General features: G+C 41.2%; 1 protein-coding gene across 2 annotated transcripts in view; it reads left to right on the forward strand.

Annotated features, from left to right (window-relative positions):
• Positions 1 to 12670, forward strand: part of Octalpha2R (alpha2-adrenergic-like octopamine receptor) — a 52269-nt gene extending 39599 nt beyond the window's left edge. The window contains exons 2-4 of one of the 2 annotated variants that reach the window (XM_030382862.2): positions 3193 to 3351; positions 4437 to 5045; positions 5133 to 12670. In XM_030382862.2, coding sequence (XP_030238722.1) covers positions 3193 to 3351; positions 4437 to 5045; positions 5133 to 5564 — 1200 coding nt within the window. In that variant the 3' untranslated portion in view covers positions 5565 to 12670. Of the gene's footprint in view, positions 1 to 3192; positions 3352 to 4436 lie in introns of both variants that reach the window. The other variant, XM_030382861.2, reaches the window with a different exon arrangement.

Here is a 12670-nt window from a genome sequence, read left to right on the forward strand (position 1 = left end):
CTTTGCGCTTGTTTTGTGCAAACTTTCAGCAACGATTCGGATTGAAATTCTTTTGTGTTTACAGCGAAATTTTTGCCTTATTACATACAAACATATTTATGTATGTACATAAATATATGTATATATAGATAGAGAGGGAGTTTTTGTGTTTTACTTATTTGCCACAGACAAGCTTTAAATGCGCACGCACACACTTAAGCGGGCAGTCGATTTGGTTTTCAAAAATGCGGGCTCCCGACCCAGGCGTTGCTCATACGTCACGTGGTACGTGCTGTTGGCTGCTGACTGGCGCCTGGACAACATTTTTATCTTTTAATTACAGTCATTTCAGTGTGCTGCTGTTGTTGCATGTTTACATTTCAATAAATTGTACGCTTCCATCAACACACTATACGCTCTGCAGACTCTGCACTGGATTCGCGTCATCCTCTCAGCCCAGCAGCAGCGCCCGTCAGCAGTGCTTTTGCCAGCTTTGCGACGCTTCGACGCGACGCTCGGGCTTCCTAATGATTTTGGTCGCCCATAATGAGTTTTTGTTTCCAGCAGCTTAAGCTCTGCATAGCAGCAACAACAACAGCAACGGGACAACGAGAGACAACAATAACGGCAGCACTTTCCATTGCCATTTAATTAAAAATTGCAGAATAATTATTTTTCTTTGCGCTGCTTCTCGCCTTGCCCGCGCCGTCTACGGCCAAGCGAAAAGAACTTTTAAATAAACAAAGGCGCCGAGCGCAATTTGAGAATCTGCAAATTAGCGCAAATGCAGCGCAGAGAAAACGTGGAGAATGGAACAAAATAAGAAAAAAAAAATAAGGGAAAATAGAAATCCAAGAAATTTGAAACTGCAAAGATGTGAAAATTCGAAAAAGCGTGCAACGCAGCGAGCAAACTTTCCAATTACATTAAATCCGATTTGCAGGAGTTGGCAACACGCACCGTTGACAATTTATTTCGCGCCGTTCGCCTGTTGCAACTAACAAGTTGCAGCTTTCCAGTTGCGAGTTGTCAATTTACTTCCAAAAGAGATTTGTCCAAAATTTGCTGAGACAACAAGACCTGCTGCGCCAGCTGCCTCGGAGATTACGTGCTCAGGCAGCCGAGCGCACGCGGCGTATGCGTAACTTTTATGCCTATGCCAAAGTTGGCCAGCCCATTCACGAGGTGTCGCTTAGCTAGCCAACTGGGCTTATTCTATGCGAGCAAATGATACTTTAAGTGCCGCACAGCCAGAAAACTTTAACTACAGCTTAAACTTTGACATAAGAGTGTATGTGTGTGTGTGTGTGTGTGTGTGTTTGTTTAGCTAGACGGGGGTGCTGACAAATGCCGTCAATATATCAACAGTAAACCGTAAATGATGAGACGATTTATTATGTTGCCGGTGCAGCAGCAACGGCAACAAAAGAGCAACTGCAGCAGCTTCGCCTTACGTTTGCTGCCTCTTTGCAATAAGCTGGAAATAGCAGTCAGCCAGCTCGCTTAAGTGGCTGTTGGCCCCTGCCACTGCCTGCCATTCGATGTACTGGCCCACTATGCACTGCCATGCATATACACACACATACGCACACATACACATGCACATATACATTTTGGCAGCATTTTACTCGACGCTTAATACTTTCTTCTTCTGCTGTTGGGGCAACTTGTGCCAGCTCCAGCTCCGAGGATGTTGCAGTGAAATGTATTTATGCGCTCGTCGGCCGCGTAGACTAAATATAAAACCAGAGCAAAGTTTATATAGCAATGCAGTTGCCGGCTGCGGCGGCTTATGATAAGACCGAGCTATGCTTGAGCCGTGGGCTCAGCTCGAAGGCTTCGTCTAGAGCAACAACAACAACAACAAATTCAATTTTGCTGCCCCCTAAGCGGATTACACGCTGTTCAGCCCGCGCTGATATGGCACATCTTTAATATAAACTATATAGTATGTATGTATGTATGTATGTATATGGCTTGCCATCATAAATTGTTTACCGATTCTGGCGCACCTGCAAGATTGTTGGCTGGGTACAGTCTAAGCAGCTGGCCGAAATTATGCCAGACTTACATCAGGGCGAAGTGAACAGCGACAGCAACTCGAATGGCTTTTCATTATGCAAGACTGTGGCGGCAGCAGTAACAACGGAGAATAAAGCCGGGGCGTGGCTGGAGGTGGCACTTGAGCTGCCATTGGAGCGCTTCTCTCTTTGCCATGCTTTTCATCAGAGCACTTAATTTGCATAATTCTGCGAGGTGTTTCGCGGGGCAAACAAATCAGGCAGCCACAGCAAACAGCAGCAACTGCAGCGGAGATCAGAAACTTGGGCGCCATTTAATTCCGGCAGCTTAAAGAAAGCGCAGTGCAGCCATCCAACAACTCTGAAATATGGCATTCATTTTGGCATGGAACCGTCGACCTTCCATCGCAGCTTCCGCCATTCCACGGCCTTTCTACGGCGCGGCTCAGAGATATTGCGCTGTCAAAGCTTTTATGTGGCGTAATTTCATATTTTTACTTCATTTAGCGTTATGAAATTTCCTCAGCAATTCGTGCACTTTGCATTTTTCAACAGTTTTTCACGGCAACAACTCACAAAGGATTTTCCGCTGCCATGCCATGGAATGCAATTGCAATGGCAGAGTAAATCAGTCCAAAGCGCTCAATAAGTAAATAATGACAAAGAATGCTCCAAGCAGTCGAAAGCTATCTAAGTGGATAACGAAAAACTCACACACAGTCACTGCCAGCAATCGAGCGACAGTCGATTTTGCATTTAATTTGAGTTCCTCAAATGCAATCAACTGACAGTAAATTCCAGTAAATTCCATGTGCACAGACATCAAAGCCTTCGACTAACGATATAATCAAGCAATTTGCATGTATGTATGGACAAATATAAATATGTACATGTGTATATATAAAATATTTTACAGTGCTGCTCAATATGGAATACTATAACACTAAAACTATGAAAACAAGAAATCAATGAGGGGAGGAAGATCAAAGCTTGTGGCTGCCTGCAGCTTTGAAACATATTTCAGGACTCTTAGACACACATACACATACATATATACATAGATAATCAGCATAAATATTATATTCATATCTATTAAGCTTACATTTATTGAGATTTCTGAAGGCAAGAGTAAAATAAAAGCAATCCTAATATTTCTCACTATCTCTCCCTCTCTCTTTCTCTCCATTTGCAGCTAAGTGAGGACATTGGCTATGTGCTATACTCGGCGCTGGGCTCCTTCTACATACCCAGCTGCATCATGGTCTTTGTGTACATACGAATCTACTTTGCCGCGAAGGCGCGAGCGAGACGCGGCATTAAAAAACATCCGCGCAAAACAAACAACGAACAGGTGAGTGAATAGAGGGGAGAGTGGCAAGCAGGTGGTTGTGGCTGTGGTTGTGGTGGTGCTTCTAGCTGGCGTGAGCGAGTACTTCGGTGGATTGCAATTAAGCTGCAACCTTTACACTGCACCGATCAATGGGTTTCCCATGGCTAATTCATGCCTGTTACGCAGGTCCGTTCAGTCAGATAAGCTGAGCTGGAGCCGCAGCGATGCGGCGGGCACTGTAAATGCAAATTTTGCCATTTGAATGAACAAGGCGGGGCTCGCAGCGCGGCGGCTGATGCAACGAAATTTTTCCACCGGCATATGTGGCGTATGCGCAATATTTTGCACTCGAACTCAGCGAGCTGCATTAAAGCGTTAAGCAAGTGGCTCACGCGCTTTGCTTAAATTATACAGCAATTTGTTCTCTACGTGTTGACTGCAACAGCATCGCTCAGCACTTTTGCCCCGTTGCACTTGGCCACGTTCCTCCAGTTGCTCAGTTTGCCGCAGCGCCGGCGCCATTGTGCAGCGTCATTCCACGAAATGGCAACGATATTGAGAGAAAATCATTGAGCAAAGTTACGCTGATTGGGTGCCAAAATCTCTAATCATTGAGCATTGGGCGAGCGTAACCATCGTTACCTGGCCAAATTACAAATTACAGCGCCGGCCCGGGAGCCAAATGTGAGTGAGGCGTACGGGCGAAACACAATTAAGGCCAATTCATTCACAATTTGCATTTTCAATTAACCGAGAGAACGGCCAACGGCCAACGGCCAGCGACACCTGACCACCTGCGATTCGGGCAAACAAAGAAGCGCCGATGTGTCAGCTGTGTCCAGCAGCTGCATCTCAGATCACAGATTAAGGCTGATGCACGCACGTCCTGTGCATTTCGGCCGCTGTTAATTGCCCCGGGCCCGATGGTGCGCAGCATCGGGTGTTTCGCATGCTTGTTTGTGTAATCATTGCGCTCTGACGCTTGCGACGTGCCCTTACACGGGCTTTAAAATCGGATTTTCGAAATGGGAATGTCGTGTAACAGCAGCAACAACAACAACAGCAACAACAACAACTCTTTTTTTTTATTCGCATCTTCTTTGTAGGTAACGAGCTTCACCACCGCCAACAAGAAAGGAACAATACCGATGCCATCCTCCAGCGGCGCCACGCAGCTGCAGCTGCACCAGCAGCGACAAATAGCCACCATTGAGACCCCACCGAACAGCGCGACGATGCCGATGCAAATACCGACAGTCACCATGGACTTGGCCTCGGACATATCCACCTCGGAGGCCGGCGAGCTGGAGGCCGTGGCCGCCCAGACGGTGCTGGCCTATGCCAATCCCAATGGTGGCTCCGGCGCAGCCACAGCGCTAGGCAGTGCGCCCTGCTCGCCGAAGGAAACACTGCAAGTTAGCACCATCGCCACGGGCCGGGGCATCGGACTCAATGTGCCCGTGCCGCCGTCCATGGGCAGCCAGAACTCCATCAACGTGCTGAACAACAACAATGGCTGCGTGGCCAGCGAGGGCGTGGCTCGAGCCAACGCGCTGGCGGGCAACAGTGGGGCGACTGCAGCGAGTGGAGCGAGCGGTGGTGCTAGTGGTGGTGGTGGTGGTGGTGGTGCTGGTACGGCTAGCAGCAACGAGCTGCGCGTCTCGCCCGTGGCCGGACGCTGTCGTGCCCTCTCAGTGGGCGTTGACACGGACATGGTGAGTGAATTCGATCCTTCCAGCTCGGATTCGGGCGTGGTCAGCCGCTGTGCGGTAGTTAAGCCGCTCAAGTTTCGCCTTTGCCAGCCCATCTTCGGACGCAAAGCGAACCAGCAGCGCCGCAACGAGGCCAAGGCGGCCACTGTGGCGGCCAAGAACAACGCAGCGGCGGCGGCCAAGACGAAGGAGCTGGCCGCCAAAACCGAACTCGAACCGGCCATACCCAAAGCGCCAAAGCCCCGCGATCCGGAGAAGGAGAAGCGCCGCATCGCACGCAAGAAGGAGAAGCGGGCCACGCTCATACTCGGCCTAATCATGGGCAGCTTCATCGCTTGCTGGCTGCCGTTCTTCTTTCTGTACATCCTGGTGCCCGCCTGTAGCAACCACTGCAACATACCGGAGTCGGCGTTTGCGATTGCCTTCTGGTTGGGCTACATGAACTCGGCGCTCAATCCGGCCATCTACACCATATTCAACAAGGACTTCCGACGCGCGTTCCGGCGCATCCTGTTCAAGTGATGTTTGGCCTACGTGTGCTGTTACAGGTGCGTTTATGCGAGCATCGAGAAGGCTACCGAACGTGCCATGGGCAGCACACCCATGGGCTATGGGCACGGCATGTATCAGCATTACAGGCGTTAGTTTTGCTTGGTTTATGGGGGCATGCCCCTCAGCCACCTCAACCAGTACGGGGTATCATCCTCTAAGCATATTCAGTTCACTATTCAGCTCAAAAGTTTCTGTGCCTCGTTTTAGTTAATCATCTGTTATTTAGTTTCAACTCTTGCTTTAAAGTAACGAACATTGTAGCTCATGTCAAAAGCAATGAACGGCTGTGAATTTGATGGAATCTCTCAATTTCAATTTTGCAACAATTTTCAGTTTCAATTTCAACTGTGAACTTGAACCACAGCTGCTGCACACACACTCACACACACACACACACACACACACACACACATGGAGTCAGTCATCCGACCGAGAAAAGCCCTCGAGCTGTGCAAACACAAGCTTCATCTAAGCAAACATCTTTTATGCACACTCAATGGCCATTCAACTTGATATTATTGCACAAATTTTCCATTCCAAGAGCACAAACTGCGGCTGCATTTTAATGCGAAAATGGGCTGAAAACTCACTCAGCGTGGTCACGTGAAAATGAAGAAGAAGAAGGTGAAGTAGAGAAGACAGCAGCACGAAAAACATTCAGTTTGACTGTCAAGCAAATGTCACCGAATACATGACCATCTGACTGCCTGGACGGATGATGCTGTGCATCAAATTAATCTGTGTCTGCCTCGTGCTACACCTCAGCCTGTGGCTGGCATGAAAATTCATTTAAAATATGTTTCTCTGAGCAAGCAGAAGTGTCACACTTTTTAGCAATTCAGCTTGGATATTTCTATTTAATTAATCTTTTTTTTTCAACTGATTAATTGCTTAAGCACAGTGTTTCTTTTTCAATAGTTGGTTAACAGTGCAATAACAAAAAATATTATAACTTTTAGCCATGTTAGCAGACGTATGGCTCACTGTCTACATCAGTCAGTTAAAAGTAAAATTTCACATATATATTTTCTACACATGGAATTTCATTTTTCGTTGACTGATGAAAAGTCACACTATAGTCCCAGGCATTATAAGTTTGTTTGTATGATCATCCATTCAGTCCTTTGATGCTGTTGTTCATGTTGCCTTGCCCCATTTTGCTGAAAGGCGCCTAAGTGTTGAAATAATTCAAAGAACACAAACACTATGCGAGCAGACGCTGTCATTTCATATGGCACAGAGTAAGAGATATTTTAGATATAGAGATGCAGAAGAATAGCCACAAAAAGCTACAACTAATGGGCATGCACAGATGTGCTATAGACGCCTCCCTACCACTTTAGATGCCATAATTTTCGATGTTGTTTTGTTTGGTTTTGCTTTGCTTTGTTTTGTTTTGTTTTGGATATTTCTCTCATCTTTTACATTTTTGGCTGTGCATCAGCAAATGCATGCGCCAGTCGCAGGAATAAACGACACGTCATTTCGACAGACAGACAGTCGGACAGACGGACAGACGGATAGTCAGAGTGAGAGAGAGAGCATAAAACTGAAGGCAACGAATGTTTTGGCATGAGGCCCATTTATACTCCCCAAACATGTTCTCTATGGCCGAGAGCAAAGGCGCAGAGAACTATGCATAAATTTCAGCAGCTACATGAGTTTTTCATATTTCAGACACTTTGCGGTTAGTTGCACCTAAATTTAAGATGCGTGTCTCTGGGAGATGTAATCGGCTTGTTCCATGTCTTGAATTTATGGCTGCTTTTAGCTCTCGTCGTTGCCCCGGCTTTCAACACACGCCGCAAATGTATCAGATTTATTGGCCAGGCCATTTATTTCGGGCCGCACGCAGGCTAAGTGCCAGCCGACTTTAAATTGTTCAGATGCTCATAAATAATGCGCCAGCCAAATCTGTCAGTTACCGAAAACCAACAAAAAGCAAACAACAAATAACAAACAACAAAACAAACATTGTTTTATATTTTTTGTATGGGCGTGAGGACAAGGGCTTTTCTTTCCAATCAACATGCAATTTTTATGACACGCACACACACACACACAGACACATTGTGAGTCTGTGCTGAGTGTCAGCAACAACGGTGTGTACAGCAACTGCACTTAAATGACAATTTCAACAAAATGAAGGGACAACAACAACAACAACAACGGCAACGGCAACAAATCCCAAATACAACATCAAATGGCTATGGGTAAAAGCTCGCATCGAAAACAATTGAAATCGATGGCAAGGCAGGCGGTGTAGGAGTGCAGCTGGCAACCACAGTTACATTTAAATGTATGGCACTGACATACACACACACACACACACACACACACAGCTAGTGCACTTAACTGCACTTAGGTGCGACACAGCAAGGATGAATGCCGCACGTTGGCTGCAACACATTTCTTTAGCTGACTTTGTTTTTTTGCTGGGACATCGAAATTCATTTGCGCTTTATGTGTCGACCGACAACAACACGAAAAATGAGTTAGCTATTTGGTCGGGCTTGACCGACTGCTGCATACCTGCGCTACAAGCATTTTATTATTCAGGAACATGAATGGATTTATTCAAAAAAGCAAATAGACTTTTTGATATTATGATATACATATAAATCAAATTTAGTTATAATTTTCATCCTATTAAGGTTGGGTATGCTGACTCCTCTTTATTATATTTAGTCTTTACTTCTTTAGTCTATCGCCGAGATATCCTACCAAGACATTACGATAGTGTTTACTACACCTCCTGCCAGAGAGGATATAGGGATGCATAATGTACCCATTGAGAATGGAAACTCAGCTTATAATAATACTGTTAAATGTACGTAACAGTCAAAAGGAGGAGTGACAGAGCCCACAAAGCTAAGTCAATTTAGCCCTGGTCATCTGTCTGTCTATCTGTATATCCATACGTCTGTATGTCTCAACCCGACTATCCCCGAAGTTAGAAAAGCTAGAAACTTCAAATCTACTCCCTTACTACTAAAACCCTTAACAAAAACGAGTTATAAAATTCATTTCCTACATAGTGTTAAATATAGATTAATTTGTGTTTTTTAGAATTACGATTTTTTTGTAATCTATCCCAAGCCAACTCCCAAAGACATATTTTAAATACTAGAAACTTGTTTCTTCTATTTTTAGTACTATGCCCCAACTGCTATAGACCTTTCTTGATATTTCATTTGAATGAAATTGTCTTATTTCTGTTTCAATTTACGCATTGTTTTTAACAATTTTCAACAAAAATGTCAACTCTGAGCGTATTGACACTTTATCCCACAATTACGCGTACTTATTCGAATTAAATTTATGGTTGATTGTGCAATTAGCATAAATTAAATGCAGCGCAAACATATGAAAACAACAAAAAATATATAGTAAGTACTACAAAAGCATTTGCATTAATGCATATAATTCAATTATGCGCGCTTTTTATGCAAATGCTGGGCACACTTCAATTGCTTTCAGTGCCTTAATTAGCATTCGATTGTTTGTTAGATAAAAAATTTAAGCAAAAACACAAATCGAATGAATAATTTCATTTAGCCAAATATTTGTGGAATTTTGTTTGTTTTTGTCTTTGCCTTCATTTTTTGCGCTTTGTCAATGTCAAATAAATGTTTTAAGTGCGATAAATGTAAAAAACTTGAATTTGAATTTGAATTTGTAATTGGTAATTGCGAATTTCCATCAAAATTAATTGCTTCACTATATTGAATAGTTGCATACCGATTTAGAGTGCGACTAAGTTAGCAAATTACACGGCAATCAGCGTTTCGCATACTGAAGTATTTAATTGAAACTGAAATTTAGTTGGCCGAGAGCTTTGCGCAAATATTTAATTACATTGATTGGTTTGCGGGCCCAGAACAAAAATAAATTGCATGTTTATTTGTGATTCAATTGCTAATACCTGCCAGTCATAATTAAGTTGGCGGCTTAGCGCTTTGTTGCCAACGATATGGGAATTAAATCACTTTCGTTTCGCCCAAACTGCGCCGCCGCTGTCTCTGTCTCTCCCTCGGTCTTGGCCACTGCACGCTCATAAAGGCCAAAATTTTTGGCTTTGTTTATTGTTTACGTATTTACGGTATATCTGGTATTTTAAAACGAATTTCGCCAGCAATCTCCAGCGAGGCAGGCGTCTGTCCAAGGTTAATTATTTAAGTGCAGCTGAATGATGCAATTTTGGCAACGGCCTCTCACAGTGTGGGCCACCTCAGCCACTACGTCGTCCATAAAAAGTATTAATAAAGCACGATAACTGATAAACATGAAAATAAACTATAAATAGGCATTTATGCACTCACACTCACACATTGCATTCATATTTACACATTCATGAAACATCGAGTTTGGCTAATTGAATCATCTGTGTGCAGCAGCTTTTGGTTTAGTTTTTGTTTTTCGCATTCTTTTATTTCATTTTTTAATCAGTTGGCATTTGGTTCAGGACTAAGCAAACCCAATGTCTGTAGCCAATCAGCTGAAAGTAAATGTATTTATTAATGAATTTATTGGCATAAGCTAAGACCATTTAAGCCAAACAAACAAACAAAACAAAACAAATCATAAGAAAGAAAACCAAAATACACTTGATTGCTCGACTTTAATTTAGTTAGTTTAAAGGAGCGGCACCAACCAAAATGACTGAAAGGCTTAAATGATAATTGTTTCATTGTAAAACCAACTAAGTAAATAAAATTAAAACTTAACAAAAACACAGAGAAATGATGAGAAAAGCAACTAATTATTGTGTAATTCAAAAGTAGATATATTACATTTTTTGCTTATTGTAGTTTAAATGAAATCTACATATATCTTAGACTCATAATGCAGCATAGTATATCAAAAGTTGAATTTTTTCAGATTTATTGTGAACAGCCAGTTAATATACGACAAGTAAACGTAAGCATAAGTAGTTCATGTATTTAGCATAATTTCTAGTTGCATAAAATCAAATTGCTTAACCAAATTTTTAACTTCTAATCGTACGTGTCTCTGTTATAGTTGAATGTAAAAGTTTAAAATACAAATATATATATATATATACATACATACATAATAAACAATAAGTATTCAATCGTAAATAAGCAAATTGAATTGAAATGGAAATCGAGCCGAAGCAAGAATCAAACTCGAAAACAAATAACTATTTTCATTAATAACTATCTACATTTTAAGCGGAAGTCTTCCACTACAATTACGCGCTCCCCATCCATTCAACTCGCAGACCCCAAACAGTTTCCGGGCCCCACATCATGCCGCGTACAATTGCCCCAAATCCAGAAATGTTACGAGCCTAACAGACGTAATGTTAGTCCTTTTGATAACAGCAGAGTAGCCGACTTTTGTAACTGTTTATGTTACCTACTTAATAAGAACTAAATTGTATATGTGTATGTATTTCAAAGGTTTCTCCCCCTCAAAAGATTCAATATAAATATTTATATATATATGAATAATTACTACAAAAGCGATAACGATAATGATAATGATTACGATAACTAGTTATAGTCGGTTAAAAATATATACTTGCTGCACAATTAATATGCATATAAATCATACTAGATTAAGGATTATAATAGTTAAATTAATTACCAAAAAAGAGTTAACAAAATAATCACAAATTTATTTCTATTGAACGATTTGCCATTCGTTGCATTGTTTTTGTTGCTGTAATATAAAAGAACAGTTCTGTTATATATAGTAAATTCTACACTAATCTAAAATATGTCTAACAACGAACTAACATGGTGCTATGAGTTACGCAGAAAGCATTTCACAGTTATAATTATTGTTATCATTATTATTTATTTGCCATGGTCAAGAACGTTAAAATCTGAGCCCCTTTTTAACGTCTTGAGCAAGATTATCCATTGATTTCTCTCATCTTATAGACCAAATACCGTTATTGGCATTTCAAACAAAAAAAAAACAAAAAAAACCAAAACGAAAATCAAAACTAAAAGTAAACATTTAATAGCAGAAAATAAATAAATAAATAAATACATTATTACATAAGACAAGCCATGTAAATACCTACTTAATATAATGATATGTAAAAATAAATTTAGCAGCAAATTTAATCATATGTATATACGAATAAATTATATATAATATAAAGCAAACCAATGTAAATTATGCAACACGAAAACGTTGCAAATTGAAGCCACCAATGAATTGAATTTTTGCATGTAAGTCGAATGAAACATGAATGAAATGAAATGTATTTCGAATAAAGTATAACTAACCAGACCTAAGCTAAGCGTAAACAATCCCAACTTGTACCCGAACCCAGCAGCGAACCCAGTTGTACTCCTAAGCTATGATAGTTACAAACTTTTAGCAATTAGACGCTCATATATATCATAGTTCAACTAAAGTAAACAACGTAGCAACTAGAGAAATTCATCATTCAGTAAAAACTACGAACAAATTTTTGTAAATCTCAACAAAACCAAAACCAAAACTAAACTAAACTCAACTAAAAAGCATTTAAAAACTTTACGTTCTTTCATCGAAACGATAGCATATACATACATACATACATATACCACTTGGGTGCACTTGCTCTGGCATGTGTATGCGTATTGCATCTGTATCTGAAACCTGTTTTCCTAACATCTAGTAGATATATACTTAACATAATATACACACACATGCATACGCATTATGAACGCCACCAATTGAGGGCATAACAATATATAATTCAAACGGTAAACACTATTAGCTAAGCGAAAATATGTCCAATTAAGGGACAATAAAAATTCTATTAAATTATATACTTAACTATTAAGCAAAATGACTAACAACAAGTCAACCGTAATCCAAATACTATGAGGCTACTTTTGAACTCATCCACACCTAGCTAAAGCTACAAACTATGGAACCTACCTTCGACAACATGAAATAACGTATAATTACAGAGTTTTAAAATTACATTCGTTAAGTGAAAGGCAAAATGAAAGGAATTCGAGACAAAATACCATTGAATCCGAAGGCCACATACATAATGTGTAATAAAAAATGAAACGTATTCTTAAATTCTTTAAAAAAACAAA

The sequence above is a fragment of the Drosophila navojoa genome, chromosome 2, assembly GCF_054131105.1.
Source record: "Drosophila navojoa isolate 15081-1374.11 chromosome 2, UAZ_NAV_1.0, whole genome shotgun sequence".
Classification (NCBI taxonomy): Eukaryota; Metazoa; Arthropoda; class Insecta; order Diptera; family Drosophilidae; genus Drosophila; species Drosophila navojoa.